The sequence below is a fragment of the Coptis chinensis genome, chromosome 4, assembly GCF_015680905.1.
Source record: "Coptis chinensis isolate HL-2020 chromosome 4, ASM1568090v1, whole genome shotgun sequence".
Lineage (NCBI taxonomy): Eukaryota > Viridiplantae > Streptophyta > Magnoliopsida > Ranunculales > Ranunculaceae > Coptis > Coptis chinensis.
Window position 1 is genome coordinate 13,360,707 of NC_141459.1, and position 21,389 is coordinate 13,382,095.

General features: G+C 34.6%; 1 protein-coding gene and 1 long non-coding RNA gene across 2 annotated transcripts; both read right to left on the reverse strand.

Moving 5' to 3' along the window:
• Positions 1 to 236: 236 nt before the first annotated feature.
• LOC147502000 (uncharacterized) lies at positions 237 to 1,078 on the reverse strand. Its single transcript, XR_015220169.1, has 2 exons — positions 658 to 1,078; positions 237 to 370 (listed from the first exon to the last, which is right to left on the reverse strand). It is a non-coding gene; the product is annotated as an uncharacterized LOC147502000 (long non-coding RNA).
• A 6,678-nt stretch (positions 1,079 to 7,756) lies between these two features.
• Positions 7,757 to 9,479, reverse strand: LOC147502001 (uncharacterized). Its single transcript, XM_086603843.1, has 5 exons — positions 9,169 to 9,479; positions 9,019 to 9,081; positions 8,695 to 8,777; positions 8,373 to 8,575; positions 7,757 to 8,007 (listed from the first exon to the last, which is right to left on the reverse strand). The coding sequence occupies exons 1-5, from the start codon at positions 9,354 to 9,356 to the stop codon at positions 7,924 to 7,926; spliced, it is 621 nt and encodes a 206-aa protein (XP_086459969.1). The 5' UTR covers positions 9,357 to 9,479; the 3' UTR covers positions 7,757 to 7,923.
• Between the last annotated feature and the right edge of the window lie 11,910 nt (positions 9,480 to 21,389).

Consider the following 21,389-nt stretch of genomic DNA (forward strand, 5'->3'; position numbering starts at 1 on the left):
GAAAATTTGTAAAATTTTTTTTTTTTTTGAGAGGTTGCCCAATCCAATTTGATGAGTGCCCAATGGAATCACCAATATTAATCAAACATGAATGAAGACAAATGTATGGTACAACTAAAGTTGATAAACTAGTATTAGTATTTGATGTACACAACTACATATCCAAGTAAAACTTTCATTGATGTAGCAATCTGTTGAATGTTGGTGTCAACTGTCAAAGGCCTAGCTTAAATAAATTTGCTGTCAACTATATATGTGGGCATTGTAGGATAATTCTCTTTCTTGATCTCGTTGTCATTGTCCTTTGATTGCTCAAATGGTCAATCGTTTGCTCTATCAAAGACTCAAGTTGTTCATCAACTTCTTCGACCTGGAGGTGTGGGAAAAATAAGATGGCTAATGTTGAAGAAACTTCATAAGTCAAAATTCGATTGATATAATTTGATCTTCATTCATATGCATGTCTAAGTGTGCCTTAGGGTATAGGTCGAATTTATGTATTTTTTATGATATATGAATTCAATCGAATTTCTAATACTATAGATTTTTTTTTTTAACATTATCGAAAAAAAAAATTATAGATTTTAGGTTTATTAGGGCCTGCTTGATAAAAATTAGAGGTTAGAAACTGAAAAACTAACGGAAGAATGCGCTTACATGTTGTGCATCCTTGGCAACTTCTTCAGCTATCAACAGTCAAAAGGGATTGCTTCAACTTGTTATCATCAGGATTCAGGAACTTTTGTCGAAACTGCATCAACCATCTCCTCTGCCCCTTCCATAACTTCTTCCACAACTTCAGCGACTACTTTTGCTTCTCCTATGTCATGGAATGAAGGAAATAAAACTTAAATAAGTAAAATCTTGTATGTGGGTGCTTGATGTCACAGTATATAATGAGCAAGATATACATAATACCATATCTTTGACAGTTTTCCTCAGCCTTACCTAGTAGTCTTAGCAACCGTTTCAGTTTGCTCCTTGGACATGGTAATATTGTTTGCATATGTGCTTCACCCTGTATAATCCATTTACTTTGATTTTTGGTATGGATCCTCAACTCGACAAGGCCTATTAATTATTTCATATTCACTCGTGCAATCAAACAGGGAATAAGAAAAGCATTCCAATGAATAAGAACACAAGTTTCCATCAAAATATATGTGTAAAAGTATTTATGTTTAACGGTAGGTAGATGACTAGTTGGTTTTTGAATAACTAACTTGATGTACTATAGAATACCAGAATGAGAAAGTTTGTCGAGGAGGGAGTGATTCCTGCTGCGAATTGTTCTTGTTGCTGCTGCTGCTCTGAACTATAAACTCTCTACATAAAATCAGAAGAATGGAGAAATGTAAACCTTTCGATCCGATTGGTTAAAGCATTACTAGAAGAATTTCTCATGAGCAAATTACATTTTCTGCATAGAGCGCAATCTGTTAATTAGTGGTTGTAAGAAGAATATCGCAAGCCATTCAGTGATACATTGGATCTATGTCTAGTCCAAGGAATCGTTGGTGGGAAATCCGATGAATGACTGCGACTATCAAATAGGTAATTGGTACCTGCACTACAATTATTCAAACTGCAAGATGTTGCTGGCAATCTTATCAGTGTGGACATTGTGGTTAATCTTAACAGAACACTGTACTTTCAAGAAGTATTTAGCATTCTTAAGCTAATGAAGGTTAACGAGTGCTTAATACAGATTGGACTAGAATATGAATATCACATGGTCATAGAATAGAACTTTGGACGCTCCAGATAAAGCACCAGTTGCTGTTGGCGTTATCCCTCACATGAGTAGAGAAAACGAAGTCCATTCTGCGTGGAAATATTTAAGCGCGACCCGCGCTCAGATTGGCCTTGACCAAGGCGTGACCTGCGCCCATGCCATGGAAGACTTCCAGTACCTTCAACGACCAGCTCTAACTTAGTCTTGTTCGGTAGCGACCCAAGACAAGTCTATTTTCGAGGAAAAGAAATTGTGGGGACATGAAGTTTGCAATAAGAGTTAGAGTTTTTGGCAAAACCTAACACCCAGAAAACACACGAGAGGCAGCACAAAAGTCAGAGAAAACTCAATCTTGAAAGCTATCAAGATTGAGAGATAACCTTTACAGAGATACAACCCTGTAAAGAGATAAAAATAATCTAGTAAGGTGAGAGACTGAAAAGAGAGATTGTAATCTTCCTTCCCACTTTATAAAGAACTAACTCTTGTGGAAGTAGGCACCATTAGCCGAACTACGGTATATCTTTGTGTTGTGGTATGCGTTTAATTCTGATTTACATTATTATCTGTTGTTAATAGTTGTTTAGCGAGTTTGGCATGTTAGTATAGGTTGTAGTTGATATTTAGAAGTTGTCTGGAGTTGAATTGTGTTCAAATACAAGTTATCTGTGTAATGGGAGAATCAATTGGTATTGGTATAAATCCCAACAATTGGTATCAGAGCCTTGGTTAGATTAGCTTAGGGTATTATCCAAATCTTGGTCGGAAGGTGTTTGACAAAATTCTTGAGAGAAGATTTGAGTTTAAATAACTTGTACAAATGGATCATTCCGTGAACACTTGCATGACGAGTCTGAATAGAAAGAACTACACCATTTGGAAAGCCAAGATGGAAGACTTACTTTATTGCAAGGACTTGGCACAACCCATTGAGAATGGAGGAGATAGACCGGAAACGGTTGCTATGGCTGAGTGGAGTAAGCTTGACAGAAAAGCAATTGGGTATATTCGACAGTGGATTGACGATAGTGTCTTTCACCATGTATCCCAAGAGACAACAACTTTTGGCTTGTGGAAGAAACTCGAAGACCTTTATGAGAGTAAGTCGGGCGAAAATAAAGTACTGGTCGTTAAGAAGTTTGCCGACACAAAGTACCAAGAAGGTTCTTCAATGTCTGAGCATCTTAACGAATTACAGAATATCATCGATCAGATGCATTTGATGCAGATTGATTTGGGAGACGAAGTTGAGGCTTTGTTTCTATTAGGCTCTCTACCCAAAAGTTGGGACATTACATTCTCTTTACTCTTTACGGGCGACCCAATGATGGAATAGTTACCATGGAGATGGCTACCGCGTCTTTGTTGAATGAGGAGACTAGAAGGAGTTCAAAAGGCAGCTCCTCTCGCTCAGAGATCCTTGTCATAGAGAAACGGGGGATAGATAGATACAGAAAACCATCTCGTTCTAGAAGTGATGACAAAAGTAAATCTATGGGTGAAGCTAGAACTCCTAAGGCAGAGAGACAATGTTACTATTGTGCCACCAAGGGCCACTTCAGATATGAGTACAGAACACTGAAGAGGGATGAGAAGAATAATTATGTACATGAAGACATGGTGCAGAGGAACGGAAACACAGATAGAGATACTACCGCACTAGTCGACAACCTAGTAGAAATTGTGTCGGACAGGTGGTGTGTCCGCCTTTAGTACCTCATGTCGATATCTGAGTGGGTGATAGATCTGAAGCATCCTATCCGTCACATCGCCGCGAGGAATTCTTCACTACCTACAGCTGTGGTGAATATGGTAAAGTGAAGATGGGTAACAGTGGCGTCTCGAAGATTATAGGCATTGGAGATGTTCATGTAGAAACCAATGTCGGCTACACCTTGATACTCAAGGATGTAAGACATGTCCCTGACATTCGGCTAGGAAGTTAGATAACGATAGCTTTGTAAACTCGTTTGGTAACGGAGTATGGAAACTGAGCAAAGGTTCCAGTGTAGCAGCCAAAGGGAAGAAAATGTGCTCTCTTTACAAAACACAGGCTAGTTTGTGTAAAGCAGAAGTGAATGCGGTAGAAGAAGAAGCTTCCTCCGAATTGTAGCACAAGAGACTGTGTCATATGGGCATAAAAGGGATGGAAGTTCTTGCTAAGCAAAAGGCCTTACCAGACATTAAAGGTACATATTTAAATACATGTACTCACTATTTGGTAGGAAAGCAACACATGGTGTCTTTCCAAAGATTCTCGTCTCACAGAAAGGACAATGTCCTTGAACTAGTGCACAGAGACTTATATGGTCCTATAAAAGTGAAGTCCATGGGGGAGCTTCATACCGTGACCTTCATTGATGATGCATCAAGAAAGATATGGGCCTATAGTTTGAAGAACAAGGATGAAGTACTTGGCGTGTTTGAGAAATTCCATGACATGGTGGAAAGAGAATTTGGAAAGTTGTTGAAGTGTATTAATTTCGGATAATGGGGGTGAAAGTACATTGGGCGTTTGAAGAGTATTGCCGAGTCATGGGATTCGTCATGAGCGGATCATTCCCAAGACACCGCAAATGAGAATGGAATAGCGAGAGAATGAACCGTACCATTGAGAGAGAATGAGATGCATCTTGTCTCCTCTAGCTACATAGAACATCTTGGGTAGAAGCAATGCGTACATACCGGGTGCATGTGATCAACCTATCGCCTTCGAAGCCTCTGAATAGTGACTATCCAGAGAGAGTATGGTCAGGCAGAGATGTTGATTATGGATACTTGAAGGTATTTTGGTGCAGGGCATATGTGCATATTTCGAAGGATGAGAGATCCAAGTTTGATGACAAAGCCAAGCAGTGCATTTTTCTGGGTTATAGAGATGAAAAGTTTGGTTACAAACTCTATGATCCGATTAACAAAAAGGTAATCCGAAGTCGAGATGTTATGTTCCTGGAAAACCAAACCATAGCAGACTTTGAGGAGGGTGAGAAGCTACAGGCTTTCACCAATGATCTTGTTGATTCAGAACCAGAAGTTCCTACTGTGGAACGTGCAGAAGGCATTGAAAATACAGAGAACCATGAGTTTGAAACTCATGATAGGATAGAACCTATTGGTATAGAAGATGCAGATGAGATGCATGAACCACCACCAGAGCAAGCAGAAGTGCATCCTCTTGAGGCACCAGCAGATGGGGCAAGGAGGTCAAACAGAGAGAGACTAGCTTCAACCAGGTATCCACCACATACGTACGTGCTACTATCAGATAGTGGAGAACCTATGTACTATCAAGAGGCACTTGAAGGTACAGACAAAGAAAAGTGGTTGAAGGTCATGCATGACAAGATGGATTCTTTGCATAAGAATCACACTTATGAGTTAGTTGACAAACCGCAAGGACGAAAAATTCTCAAGAATAAGTGGATATACAAAGCCAAGCATGAGGAGAATAATCCTCACCCAAGGCACAAAGCTCGCCTTGTTGTGAAGGGATTCGGTCAAAGGAAAGGTATTGACTTTGATGAGATTTTCTCGCCTGTAGTGAAGATGACTTCTATCCGGGTGGTATTAGGTATGGCCACAAGTATGAACCTAGAGGTTGAGCAGCTAGATGTTAAGACAACTTTTCTTCATAGAGACCTTGAAGAAGATGTCTACATGGACCAGCCAGAGGGGTTTGAGGTCAAAGGCAAGGAGCACCTAGTATGCAAGTTGATAAAGAGCTTGTATGGGTTAAAGCAAGCACCGAGACAGTGGTACATAAAGTTTGATTCCTTTATGGCGAAGCAAGGATACAAGAAGTCTACTTCCGATCATTGTGTATTTGTTCAGAGATTTCCAGACGGGGATTTTATTGTGCTATTGCTGCATGTGGATGATATGTTGATAGTTGGCCCAAATATCAACAAGATATCCAAGCTGAAGAAAGACTTGAGTAAGTCATTTGAGATGAAGGGTTTGGGTCAAGCAAGACAGATACTTGGGATGTGGATCACTCGTGACAGAAAGAGTGGGAAGTTGTGGCTTTCTCAAGAAAGCTACATTGAGAAGGTGTTGAAGAGATTCAATATGGATCAAGCGAAGCCAGTCAGTTGTTTGCTTGGTGGCCAGGTTTCCATGACCAAAGAGATGTGTCCAAAGGGTGAGCATGAGCAGAGTCAGATGGAAAAGATTCCTTATGCATCCACAGTGGGCAGTTTAATGTATGCAATGGTGTGTACAAGACCGAATATTGCTTTCGCCGTGGGCGTTGTAAGCCGCTTTCTGTCAAATCCAAGTAAGGAACATTGGGAAGGTGTTAAGTAGATATTGAGATATCTCAATGGCACTTCCAAATCGTGTTTGTGCTTTGGTGGAAGTAAGCCCTTATTTGAAAGCTACACTAATGCAGACATGGCAGGTGGTGTTAACTCGATGAAGTCCATCTCCAATTATCTGGTCACTTTTGCAGGGAGAGCAGTTTCTTGGCAATCTAAATTGCAAAAGTGTGTTGCCCTCTCTACTACAGAAGTCGAGTATATTGCAGCCACTGAGTGTTGCAAAAAGTTGTTATGGATGAAGAGGTTCTTCGATGAATTAGGGCTAAAGCAGAAACAGTTTGTAGTTCTATGTGACAGTCAGAGCGCCATCCATTTGAGCAAGAATCCGAGTTTTCATTCTAGATCCAAGCACATACACATGCGTTATCATTGGATTAGAGAAGTACTCGAAGACAAGCATTTGTGTATCGAGAAGATCCATACCGACAAGAACGGGTCGGATATGATGACCAAAGTCTTATCGAAAGGTAAGTTTGATGTTTGTTGTGCTATTGCCGAAATGGCAACACACTCCTCCTGTTGATTTGGAAATTGGTTAGAGGAAGCCCCCCTCATTGTTCGGGAGGGGGAGATTGTTGGCATTATCCCTCACATGAAGAGAGAAAACAAAGTTCATTCTGCGTGGAAATGTTTGAGCACGACCCGCGCTCAAATTGGCCTTGACCAAGGCGCGACCCGCACCTATGCCGTGGAAGACTTCTAGTACCTTCAACGTGACCCGTGCTCGACTTGGTCTTGCCTGAGGCGCGACCCGCGCCCAAGTCTATTTTCAAAAGAAATTATGGACCACGAGTTTGCAATAAGAGTTAGAGTTTTTGGCAAAACCTAACACCCAGAAAACACACGAGAGGCAGCATAAAAGTCAGAGGAAACCCAATATTAAAAGCTATCAAGATTGAGATATAACATTTACAGATATACAACCCTGTAAATATATAAGAGTGACCTAGTAAGGTGAGAGACTGAAAGAAGAGATTGTAATCTTCATTCCCACTTTATAAAGAACTAGCTCTTGTGGAAGTAGGCACCATTGGCCGAACCATGGTATATCTTTGTGTTGTGGTATGCGTTTAATTCTGCTTTACATTATTATCTGTTGTTAATAGTTGTTTAGCGAGTTGGGCATGTTAGTATAGGTTGTAGTTGATATTTAGAAGTTATCTGGAGTTGAATTGTGTTCAAATACAAATTATCTATGTAGTGGGGGAATCGATTGGTATTGATATAAACCCCAACAGTTGCCATCATCCCAAAAGCACCTATGTGTTGTCTCAGCCGTGTCGTTGTAATCAAGTTTCTCTATGTCAATATTTAGATTTAATTGTACTTTTTATCATGAAACTATTGCTTAGTCTTGGAACTAAATTGGAAGTTATTTCGTTGACAATTTGGATCGTCCCCAGATAGTTTATATGACTTATTTGGAGTGAAACTGGGGGAGGGGGTTCTTAGAAACTCTTACAAAAAATTGATGAGACGGATCGGAGAAAAGTTTTAATTTTACTTGTGTGGATAAATGACAATGGGAGACCTTATTTTTGGGTCTTAAAAGTGTGAGCTGAAGTGGCCTTCCCCCTCCTCCAGGGTGTTTCTCTCAAAAATAAATTGTGAGCTGAAGTGGTCATCATTAGGCAGAACCAGAGAGAAATTTTCTTCCATTTTTGGGTGGTGATCGAAGATATGTCAAAGTTCAAAATCAACAAGAAAGGAACATATATAATTATATAAATATATATGAAACGATGTATCAACGTACAACAAAGATAGTATGAGGGAAAAAAATAAAGATTTTGCACGTCGCGATACAGCTACACGCTTACACCAGCTCTAGTTATAGTTGTTGCATAATCGACAATTTCGTTCACTCAGTTAAATTTTTTTTTGGTTTATCACATTTTCTTGATCCTTCCCAGGCGCTAATGCGTCCTCTAATTTTTTTTCTGCTTCTTCTACCTGCAATCAGCAAGAGGAAATTAGCATCAGCTACCAATCAATCTCTCATGCTTTCTCTCCAAGTAAAATTTTAAATATGCTTGGAAAGGGTGATTTATAAGTTTATATATAACAATAAAACAAAACATATACGATCACATACGACAGTCAGACAACTATATATATACGATCATGACAGCTAAAAAATTAATAAAGTTACATCACGCATCATAAACAATCGCATTAGATACTACATCACTATCATAGTTAATAGAAAGAACAACCACGTCTATAATTTGTAATTCACTCGTTTCTAGATTATCTTGTAACTCTAATCTATATAGAAAAATTAAAGTTTGTTACTATGCACGTAATTATGTAAGTACCTTGTGAAGGCCTCCTTCAACTGTTTTAGCATCCTTAACTGCTTCTTTAGCTAAATTTTCAATTCTTTCGATTGCATCTTTGAGCTTTACATCACCTGGATGCTTGTCAGCTATCTCTTCGGCTACCTCTTCCACTTTTTCTGCTACTTCTTCCACCATCTCTGTCACCATTTCTGCCGTTTTTATTGCACTAACCACTTCCTCTAAAACAACCAAATAATCCGCCCAATTAGAAAAATATGAACAAAAGATGTTTTGAAATTCATTCAGATATATGAGAAATTAAAATGTTTACAAGAAAATTGATGATTCTTAAACTTACTTTTTAATAGTTGAAATGGTCCCCAGTTGTTCTTGATCATAGATATAATTAATGCTAATAAGCCCCCCCAAATCCAATTGGACCTACATAACATGAAGCCATTTGTCCATTACCAGCAACTCATATGCATTCTGAATAAGTGAAATGAAATATATACAAACTTCTTGAAGTGCATGGAAATGTTGGAATTAGCCTTTTTTATTCACTGATCGATCACTAGAAATCATATGATTCTAGTCAATAGCGCCAAATTCAATTCTTTTACTTATGAAAAGTTGTAAACTACAGATTACAAACCCGTTATAAAGTTAGAGAAATAATCACCATCCAGGAAAATTTGATCCTGATAAAGCCACTTGGTAAATCTCATTAGCTGCTTTGACCTCCCTGCACGCAATCAAACCAAAATGTGTTATGAACTTATGATCCCTCCTATAGAATAAAAAACACTCGTGAATGTGTAAGGAATATTACATCTTCATAAAGTGCTTGATATGTCTCTTGTGATTGATTCTGAATAAGAGCAATCCTTGATTTGCAAAGAAATGACCCTGCTTATTGGCTTTGAGAGACCGGGAGAGGCGATGTGGGTGAAGGGCAACCGAGCCATGAAGATTACACAAGTCATATGAAGTGAATGAAATTGCCTTTATAGACATCATATCTCAATACAAACTACTTCGAAGAGACCTCTTGTTCACAACCAACAGATATATGGCCTAGTTCTTCAAGATCTTCACTTAGGAGATTCTGCATCCTCAAAACATTTGTTTAGGACTATATATAAACAAGTATGGCATTTAGTGTGAGCATAGGAAAGACATGTGAAACACGACAGAAATGGCGTTACAGTGATAATGCTAAGTAGCTTCTATTTGAATCACCTCAAATCAGGGCTCTAACCTTCCCACATATTACTAAATTTTTTCCTCTAATTACTTTAATATGCTGTGTCAGTGATACAGAGTGCTTTTTTGCTCCCAGCCATATTCCCTCCAAGGGCTCCAAGTCCAATCAAGAAGCAACACATGTGGAGATCTTCTTTAGATTTGCACTTATGATTTTGGGGGCGACTACACCACATGGCCCAGCACAAAAAAAACGTCCGAAGTCGACTGTGATTGGTTGGAAAAAATAAAATAACAAGTTAAATTCTCTCTCTATCTCCTCTCTCCTGTTTTCTCTCTCTATACCAGCCAATCACAGCCGACTTCGGACGTTTTTTTTGTGCTGGGCCATGCGTTTTAGTTCTATCCTATGATTTTACCCTTAGAATATTGGTCACCAATTCATTTTTTAGTTTTTTTATTTAATCAAAAAATTCAATAATTATCATTTGAGCCCCAATAAAAAAGAGATTTGTGGGGAATCACACTATTCATGAGTCAACATAGAAGATGAAAAAAAACACATTTGAAAAATCATTTCCTAATTTTTTTCAGCAAATATTTTAGATTTTCTCTTTAAATTTTGACGAGAGAAAATTGGTAAGTCTAAAAAAAGACTAGACTTGACTGATTGGTAGTTGGATTTCAAAACATTATAGAAATGTGTTGCTTATTGATTGGGCTTGGATCAGATGACTACATATCCTAGATACACACTGTAACACGCATTTGACGTGACTGGATCAGATGACTAGATCCCCCCCCCCCCAATGAAAAAATATTAACAAAAGTATTTGTATTTGTTAATAATCAATTGATCAAATATTTATGTCTACAAAACCCTAAGTAAAAAGACACGAGATTTGTAGACATGACATGTCTAATATGTTATATGTTCTTGGGGATTAGAAGAATTTGGAAGCTAAGCACAAGATAACTAAAGTAAATAATTCTTTTGTTCATTTTAAAGAACAAAAGAGGATAAGGTACGTTACCTTGACAATTGAGGGCAGAGATGGGTCAGGGCAGCCAACAAGATTCAGGACGTTAGGTTAACTCATAAGCGAATTTTCCTGCAGATGCAGTAGCTAAAAGGGATCACTGCACACTTGCCCAAAGATGTATCTCTATGGAGTGGTAATATGCCTGAGTTTGTAAGAGTTATAGAATGCCTTCTTAGAAATTACTTTAGGTTCAATTCACCAGAAAATTCTAATGTGTTCAAGTTGTAAAGGGATTTTTCCTACGCTTTGTAACATTCTTCTCTTATTCTTACATAAAAATATACCTTACTTGTGTGCAAAAAAACTTGTTTGTGTTTGGCCTAATGGACAAGAAAGTTTATGAAGATGGCGAACAAAAATCATGGAATCACGACAAGCAAACAATTCATTTAGTCTATTCCAGTTATATAACCAAACTGTGGAAATTTCATGATAATTAAGAACGAAACCTATCAGTCTTTAAACTCAATAGTGTAGCAAAATATCAGTTTTAATTTCACTTTGCAAAGTATTTCTGTTGAAGTTTTCAAATCAATTAAGTTTGCAAAAAACCACCGCAAATAAAAGCATTATGAGGATTGCGGACAACCCGTTGGCCCAATCAGGATCATTCGATCAGCAAATCTCTACATACAGATCACACCCCAGTCCCACACAGGCGCACACCAAGAACAGAGAAATCAAAACAATAGTTCAAAGTTCCAACTCAACCGAGAGCAAAGATGAAAAGGCCCATTTGCAACCCTTGCTTCAATCACCTGTGTATTAGAATGCTCCGATTAGACAAGTAAATTGTTACAATCACCTAGATTTTAACTAGTATTTGGGTTGATTGAGGAACCTATGACCTCCAATTGATTCATTTTGAGGAGAACCAGACCTCCAAGTCAAGTTAAGATAACATAAAAGTGTAATCAACTTTTAATAATATTAATTCTCTAATTAATCTTATTGATATGGCACCAAGCCTTTAATTACATGCATCTCCATGTTCAGGAGTTACAAATTTAGATAACTACCCACTAACTCACTAAATTACATAACTTCCCTACAAATGATCGATTCTAGTGGATAGGTTGTTAGGGATCCGTAACATAAATCCAATATTATGTGGATTGGTCCAGCGGAGAATGGAGAAGCGGATGTGTTCAAACATGGACAACAGGATCATGCCAATATGTTGCTCACTTCTTTCCTGCAAATCAAAGTGAAAAAAAAAAAATGGAGATCAAATTAACAAAAATTATTCAATGCCACATAATGAATTTCTAATACTTTAGGATGACCAAATTAAGATCTGTCTTTAATTTTCTGATTAATTTTTATCATCGAGTAAAATAGACCTCATGGACGAGAGCTAGTTTGCCCATGTCAATTACGACTCTTACCCCCTTATACTACAAGTATGCAAAAACCGTACTCTGTAATTTTTTTTTTTTTTTTTTTTTTTTTCTAAAGTCTGGAAACCGATCATTCGATATGAATAGTTAGGCATGGTTTCTTCGGATTCTAATTTTAATTATATAGGGGAGGCTCATCTAAAAAAAATAGGGGAAAATTATGTTATTTAAGTGAGAGTTGGGAGGTTTTTCTAAATTATCAATAAAAGAAGGCTTGCTTTAGTTTCAGTGAGGGAAACGGGGAATAATTATATAATTTAAGTGACATTATATTAGGGAGGTTCTTCTAAATATTAACTAAAAAAATTCCGACTCCCACTTACAGTACGGTAATAGTACTATAATAGTTTTTTATGTGTGACTCTTGGTCTATTTTTGTGATGATTTTGCCCCTAGCTTTTTTAATTTAATGATTGTTAAGTTTTGCCCTAATCTTCTTTTATGACTATTTTGCCCCTCTATTGATCATTAAATTTAAGCAATTTCAGATGGCATGTGTTTAATTGAGAGGTGCATAGCGCCTGCATCAGACTAGTTATTGGGGGGTTCTAATTTTTGTGAGGGAGGTGTTTCTAAATTGAGCATAGTGTAGAGATATCCGTATATTTTAAAATTTTAATTTATAATCTCTTTAGTTAGTTTTGGGGATTAATTTGTTGGCCTTTTGTCAATGCTATTCGGAAGAAAAAAAAACTATTGGTAGCTATTCAATTAAATGACTAGTTGTTGAAGACTTGAAGTTTTTTTTTTGTTAGTTTTTTATAATGTTGAAGACTTGAAGTTAACTGTGATAACTAGTAGGTGGTTTTTATATTACAATCTCTAGGCGGGATTTTTAAGTCTAGAGTAGCTAGTAAATTTGTGGACGGCAAAAATTCAGTACGAAAATTATTCGTCAAAAATCCGAAAATTTGGATTCTAATTCGTTTAAAAATTCGGCCCAAAAAAACAAAAAAAATGGCAAACATATAATTCATGTTTTATACGAGTATAATACAAAAAGAATCGGTCATATTTTGTTGCATTATAAGTTTGGAAAGTAATATTTTGCCCAAATTGTAGTGTGTTTTTTTCATTTAAAAAATACGGACCTTATTATTCAGCAATTATAAGCCTGGATCATATAATTCGAGTATTAATCTTTAAGTTTGAAATATTTGCCTTATTATTCGTATTATACGGAAAAACATATAAAACGTGTATAAAATGGAGTATTACTAGCTATATCTAGACATATCGATTGTTCTTTCTGGTGAACATTTGGATTGAAAGGACAAAAAACTAATGCACGTCAAAGAATTTTATCCAATATTTAGGATATTATGAAACATTGTCATATGCGTGTACTAGCTTTCGAACCCGTCCTACGAACGGGTGCCGTTATATTAAATTATTGTAAAAAATATTAGCAACTATGCATAGCTATGAGATATGAAAATTATATTAATCAGTCATTCAAATTTCTTGCACCACTCTCTATAAAAAGAAAGCACCAAACCTTGATAAAACTCATCGACTTTTTGTTGTTGTTAGGTTTAATAATAGAAGTTTGATTGAAGTTTTGTGAGAATGCCCAATGTGACGAAGATAATATTGAAGCTACTTGAATAGCATGACATTCTTAATCATAATAAAAAAAAATTATGATAAACACTACTTAAAATGCAAAACTATATTTGTCGAGACATTTATTCCCCCTACATATAATACAAACATGTTTTAGGGTTATTAGTTCAATGCATTTGCATCAAGTTTCTGATTTTCCATTAATTATTCTTTGAGGTTAGTTCAATGTAAGACGTTGCATTGGTTTCCAATTTCTCATTAATTATTCTTTGAGGTTAGTTCAATGCGGTTGTATCAAGTTTAGATTTCCGTTAATTATTATTTGAGGTTAATTCAAAGTCAATTGCATCCACTTTATAATTTTCCGTTAGTTATTCATTAAGGTTAATTCAATACGATTTGCATCCAATTTTTGATGTTTTATTAAGTACTCTTTGTGATTTGTTCAATACATCCGCATCCGGTTTCGATTTCCCATTAATTGTTTTTCTAGGTTAGTTCAATAGTTTATAATTTCTAGTTATTTATGCTTTGAGGTCGGTCATGTCTGATTACATCCGGCTCCGATTTCCAGTTCACTATTCTTTGAGGTTATTTCAATGCATTTGCATCCAATTTCGATTTCCGTTAGTTAATCTCTAATTTTAGTTTAATGCAGGTTGCATCCGGTTTATGATTTTCCGTTAATTATTATTTGAGGTTAGTTCAATACGCTTGTATCCAATTTCGATTTTATGTTAATTGTTTTTAGGTTAATTCAATGCATTTGCATCAAGTTTCGATTTCGCTAATTATTTTTTGAGGTTAGTTCAATGCATTTAGATCAAATTTATAATTTCAAGTAATTAATTATTCATTTAGGTTAGTTCAGTGTAGTTTCATCCCTTTTTCAATGTTTTGTTAATTAGTCTTTGAGATTAGTTCATTGCAATTGCATCTAGTTTCCAATTTTCCGTTAATAATTCTTTAAGGTTTGTTCAATACATCTGCATCTAGTTTCTGATTATTTATGCTTTGAGGTTAGTTCGATGCAATTACATCATGTTTCTGATTTACCGTTAACTATTCTTTGAGGTTATTATAATGCATATTTGCATTTAGTTTCTGATTTCTCACCAATTATTCTATGAGGTTAGTTCAATGCAGTTGCATTCAATTTTTGATTTTCTGTTAATTATTTTTTGAGTTTAGTTCAATGCATTTGCATACAGTTTTTGGTTTCCAATTTATTTTTATTTGAGGTTTGTTTGATGTATTTGCATACCGTTTACGATTTTCCGTTAAATATTTTTTAAGGATTTGCATCCAATTTCTAATTTTTCGTTAGTTATTCTCTGATGTTAGTTTAATGCAATTGCATCCAGTTTCCGATTTCTAGTTAATTACTTTTTGAGTTTAGTTTATTGTATTTGTATAAAATTTTCGATTTCCCGTTAATTACTCTTTGAGTTCAGTTATGTATTTGAATCCAATTTTCGATTTCTTTTTAATTATCCAATGTGGTATGTAATACCAACTTCTACTGATCCATCTGTAGTGTCCTTGCAAACATGACATAAAAATAAATAATGTTTGATTTACTATGTGGGATCATCAAAGATTATCCAGTTCCCGATTTCCCATTACTTATTTTTTTAAATTATGCATGACTCACTACGTGGAATCTGCAAAGATTATCTACGAACGGGTGTTATTATATTAATTATTCTAAAAAATATTTGCAAATATGCATAACTATTATATATTAATATTATATTGATCACTCATCCAAATTTCTTATAACGTGAAAACCTTACTCTCCATTAAAAAAAAACTCACCTTTGATAAAACCCTTCAACTTCATTTTGTTGTTTAATAATATAAATTTGATTGAAGTTTTGTGAGGTTGCCTAATAAGGCGAAGTTCATATATATTGAAGCTACTTGAATAGTAAGGAGTTACCAGTCATACGGAAAGAGATAAGATAAACACCATTTTAAATGCAAAACTATACTTATCAAGACATTCTCACAACATATAATCTAACTATGTCTTGAGGTTAGTTCAATGCATTTCCATCCAGTTTTTGATTTTCCGTTATTTATATTTTGAGGTTAGTTCAATGCAGTTGAATCCAATTTCTGATTCTCGTTAATTATTCTTTGCAGTTAGTTCAATACATTTGCATCCAATTTCAATTCCCTATTAATTGTTCTTTGAGGTCAACTCAATGCATTTACATCCAGTTTCTGATTTCCCGTTAATTATTCTATGAGATTAGTTTAATGCATTTGTATATAGTTTTCGATTTCTCGTTTATTATTTGATAAGGTTGCATTTGCATCTAGTTTTCGATTTTCCGTTAATTATTGTTTGAGGTTAGTTCAATGAATTTGCATCAAATTTCCAATTTCCCGTTAATTATTTCTTGAGGTTAGTTCAATGCATTTGCATCCAGTTTATTTTTTAAGATTAGTTAAGTGCAGTTGCATCCGGTTTCCGATTTTCCGTTAATTATTCTTTAAGATTAGTTCCACGCATTTGCATCATGTTTCCAATTTATAATTAATTTTTCTTTGAGGTTAGTTCAATGCATTTGCATCCATTTCCCGATTTCCCAACAATTTTTTTTTTATATTAGTTTGATGTATTTGCATCCAACTTTTGATTTTCCGTTAATTATTGTAACGCCCGTATTTTTTAAATACGTATTTTTTTCTATTTATTAATTAATTTAATTATTTATTTTCAAAATTCGTCGGATTGGACTCGGGATACGTGGGCCTGGTTTTGGGCCCGAGTCTATGTTGGGCTTGGGTTTCGGACCCAAGTATATAAACACATTTTTCTAGAAAATAGGGTTCAGAGAATAATAAAATAATGAAAAATGGAGGCAGAGATGAAAGCTGGATTTCTAGAGGGTGGAGCGCGACGGTTCGGACTCGGAGGAATTCGTAGGAGCTGCTCAGACAGGTGAGTAGCTATTTTGCTATTTCACTGGATTTATCGTTTTCCGTGTACATCTGTTTTATTAAACTTTGTTAAATTTCGAATTTTGTTATTAAACTGTCGTAACTTTGTTAATTGGGTAAACTGAGGTTTTAATGGCAAGATCGATAACTTCGCCAAGAAACCTCTATGAGTGGATTGTCATTGTTGTTTGTTGTATGGTTTGAAGATGCGTTTTTGCGTTTTGTTGGTTGAAATTCGTTGGTTGATGTCGGGCTTTGAAGCTCTGTCGCTTCTTCGACAGACGCGATTAATGGCGTCACCCACGTAAATCGCTTTGTTTGTTTTAATTTCACGGCTTGAATGGTTTGTTGGGTTGTGTGTGTGGGGATGTCGAGTGAGGGCGTGAAGCTTGGAGGCGTTAATGGTAGGTGTTGTCATCGTTTTTCTTGGGTTTAATTGGTTGTTGAGTTTTGTGGATGAATGGGTTGATGTTTGTTTGTGAGGGGGTGTGTGTGTGGGGTAGTGAGGAGGTGAATCTTTGTTGGAAGCTTGTCGCAGACCATTTAATGGCGCAATGAAGGTTCCGGATCCGGGGTTTTGTTTGAAGTTTTTAAACTTAAGAATTGAGTTTTGTGGCTTTGAGTAAAGTTGTAAGGTTGGTTATAGGAGTGAAACCGTGGGGTCAAAGTGGGTGGTCGATTAGAGCTTGTGGTGGCCGGATTTTTTTTGGTGGTGGAGCTGCGCTAGATTTTTGAAGAAGATGACCGAATTTGGGCTGGGGCTTGGGCCGGTTTTGGTTTTGGTTGGGCCGACTTTGTTTTAATTTTGTTTGGGCCCTTTTCCCATTAGTTGTGTTGGGCCCATTTCTATTTTAAGTGGTTGGGCCGAAATGTTTTGGTGGCTTGGCCGAAATTTCGATGGAGGAACTCCGAAATTTCAGTTTTAGTTTTATGTGGGCCGAAATCTAATTTAAGTGGTTGGGCCCTTTTCTATTTGTTTTGAAATCTTTGGACCAGTTTAATATACTATCTATATACTAAAGCAGAGACCTCTAATAGAGGATTTTCTCTCTCCTATGTGGCACTCTAATATGAGAGTTAGTTTTTTTTTTTTCTCTTATGTGAAACTCTAATATAAAAGATAATCTTTTCTAATAGTCTACAATCCCACGTACATAGAATCTCTTTGAAGAGTTTGAGTGTATTTCTAATTCTTATATTTGGAGAGTTAGAGTGTATTACAACTTCTTACATATTTGATCAGATAAACAAAATTGCTAAAAAATAGGTGATTTATAAAAAATGTAATTTCCTATTACTTAATCAAATATTTTTTAGTGTTCCAATTCTTACATATTTGATCAAATAAAAAATTGCTAAAAAATATGTGATTTGTAGAAACTAATTCCCTATTACAAATCATACAATTTTAATAAGCACCTAACTTATTTGAATATATCCTTAAACACGCCACATAGTTAAAAACAATTATACAAAAAAATAACATCACAAAATATATAATGGAAAATTTTTAAAAAAAAAAAATAACGCAAAACAATAATGACAAATATTTTAAAAAAATATATAATAATGAATGAAACTAACGTGAAAAAAACAATTAATGGAGAACCGAAAAGTTGGATGCAAATGCATCAAACTATAACCTCAAATAATATTTAACAAAAATCAAAACACGGATGCAAATGCAAGTATTAAATTAATCTAACCTTAAAGAATAATTAACAGAAAATCAAAACTTTGATACAAATACATCAAACTAACATAAAAAAATAATTGTCGGAAAATCGGAAACTGGATGCAAATGCATTGAGCTAACCCTCAAAGATTAAATTAATGGGAAATCGAAATCTGGATCAACCTGCATTGAACTAACCTCGAAGAAAAATTAATTATAAATTAGAAACATGATACAAATGTGTGGAACTAATCTTAAAAATTAATTAACTGGAAATCGAAAATCGGAAACTAGCTAGATGCAAATTCAATTTTATCAAATAATAAACGAGAAATTAGAAATTAGATGAAAATGCATTAAACTAATCTCACAAAATAATTAATGGGAAATTAGAAACTGGATGTAAATGCATTGAACTGACCTCAAAGAACAATTAACAGGAAATTGAAAATTAGATGCAAATGTATTGAACTAATCGAAAAGAATAATTAACGAGAAATCAGAAACTGGATGCAACTACATTGAACTGATTTCAAAAAATAAATAACGGGAATTGGAAATTGGATGCAACTACATTGAACTAACCTCAAAATATAAATAATGAAAAATCATAAACTACATGCAAATACATTGAACTAACCTCAAAACATAGTTGGGTTATATTGTGGTAATATTTCGATAAGTATAGTTTTGCATTTAAAATGGTGTTTATCTTATCTCTTTCCGTATGATTGGGAACTCCTTGCTATTCAAGTAGCTTCAATTTATATGAACTTCACCTTATTAGGCAATCTCACAAAACTTCAATCAAACTTCTATTATTAAACAACAAAATGAAGTTGAAGGATTTTATCAAATGTGAGTTATTTTTTTTTAATCGAGAGTGAGGTTTTCATGTTATAAGAAATTTGGTTGAGTGATTAATATAATATTAATATATAATAGTTATGCATATTTACAAATATTTTTCAGAATAATTAATATAGCAACACCCGTTCATAGATAATCTTTGAATATTCCACATAGTGAGTCATGCATAATTTAAATAATAATTAATGGAAAATCAGGAACTGGATAATCTTCGATGATCCCACATAGTAAATCAAGCATAATTTACTTTCTATGTCATGTTTGCAAGGACACTACAGATAAATCAGTAGAAGTTGGTATTACACACCACATTGGATAATTAAAAGGAAATCAGAAACTGGATTTAAATACATAATAGAGCTCAAAAAGTAATTAATTACCGTAAAATCGGAAATTTTATGCAAATGCAATAAACTAAACTTAAAAAGTAATTAACTAAAAATCGGAAACTGGGTGCAATTGCATTAAACTAACGTCAGATAATAACTAATGTGAAATTATAAATTGGATGAAAATCCCTGAAAAATAATTAACAGAAAATCGGAAACGGTATGCAAATACATCAAACAAATCTCATATAATAATTAATGGAAAATCGGAAACTGGATGCAAATACATTGAACTAACCTCATAGAATAATTGGTGAAAAATCGGAAACTAAATGCAAATACATTGAAATAATCTCAAAGAATAATTAACGGGAAATCAGAAACTGGATATAATTGCATCGAACTAACCTCAAAGCATAAATAATCAGAAACTAAATGCAGATGCATTGAACTAACTTTAAAGAGTTATTAACAAGAAATCTAAAAACTGAATCCAAATGCAATGAACTAATATCAAAGACTAATTAATTAAACATTGAAAAATGGATAAAACTGCATTGAACTAATCTAAATGAATAATTAATGGGAAATTATATTATAAATTTGATGTAACTGCATTGAACTAACCTTAAAAAATAATTAACGGGAAATCGGAAACTTGATGCAAATGCATTCAACTAACTTAAAAAGAACAATTAACACAAAATCGAAAATTGGATGCAACTGCATTGAACTAACCTCAAAGAATAATTAACGGAAAACTAAAAACTGGATGCAACTGCATTAAACTAAAATCAGAGATTAATTAACGAGAAATCAGAAATTGGATGCAAATGCATTGAAATAGCCTAAAAAATAGTTAACTGGAAATCAGGAGTCGGATGTAACTGCATCACGCTGACCTCAAAGCATAAATGTCTGTTTTTTTAGCCTTCTCACATAAGTAATTAGGAACCAAAAACGAAAGTGAGTTTATAAAAACAGACTCTTATATGTATGCAAACTGTATAGAAATTGTAAACTATCGAACTAACCTAGAAAAACAATTAATGGGAAATCAGAAACTGGATGCAAATATATTGAACTAATATCAAAGAGTAATTAATGGGAGATTGGAACCTGGATGCAAATGCAATGAACTAATCTCAAATACTAATTAACGAAACATCAAAAATTGGATGCAACTTTACTGAATTAACCTTAATGAATAACTAACGGGAAATCATAAAGTGGATGCAATTGCACTGAACTAACCTCAAATAATAATTAACGAGAAATCGGAAACTTGATGCAACTGCATTGAACTAACCTCAAAGAATAATTAATGAGAATTTGGAAACTAGATGCAACGTACTACATTAAACTAACCTCAAAGAATAATTAATGAAAAATCAGAAACTTGATGCAAATGCATTGAACTAATAACCCTAAAACATATTTGTATTATATGTAGGGGGAATAAATGTCTCGACAAATATAGTTTTACATTTTAAGTAGTGTTTATCATAATTCTTTTATTGTGATTGGGAATGTTTTGCTATTCAAGTAGCTTCAATATTATCTTCGCCACATTGGGCATTCTCACAAAACTTCAATCAAACTTCTATTGTTAAACCTAACAATAAAAAGAAGTCGGTAAGTTTTATCAAGGTTTGATGCTTCCTTTTTATAGAGCTATGCATAGTGGTGCAAGAAATTTAAATGAGTAATTAATATAATTTTTATATCTCATAGCTATGCATAGTTACTAATATTTTTTAGAATAATTTAATATAACGGCACCCGTTCGTAAAACACGTTCATATGACAAATCTGTTCGAGTGGGAGTAGTGTATTATTTGAGGATATGGAAACAATCAATTTGTTTTAGTGATTTGTACACATTAGTAGTAAAAAGCCGGCGGTGATGATTTCTTGCTAAATCACAATAAATATAATAAAACTATTATACAAGCTAGATCGAGTTTAAGATAATTCTATTTGAAAATTACGGATTAATATCCTAAACCACA

Excerpts from the sequence above, each read along its gene's own strand:
- LOC147502001 (XM_086603843.1), bottom strand. The coding sequence starts at position 9,356 with ATGATGTCTATAAAGGCAATTTCATTCACTTCATATGACTTGTGTAAT. Across the intron at positions 8,778-9,018 it reads GGATCAAATTTTCCTGGATG|GTCCAATTGGATTTGGGGGG; the intron begins GTGATTATTTCT and ends CATGTTATGTAG. Across the intron at positions 8,576-8,694 it reads ACCATTTCAACTATTAAAAA|AGGAAGTGGTTAGTGCAATA; the intron begins GTAAGTTTAAGA and ends TGGTTGTTTTAG.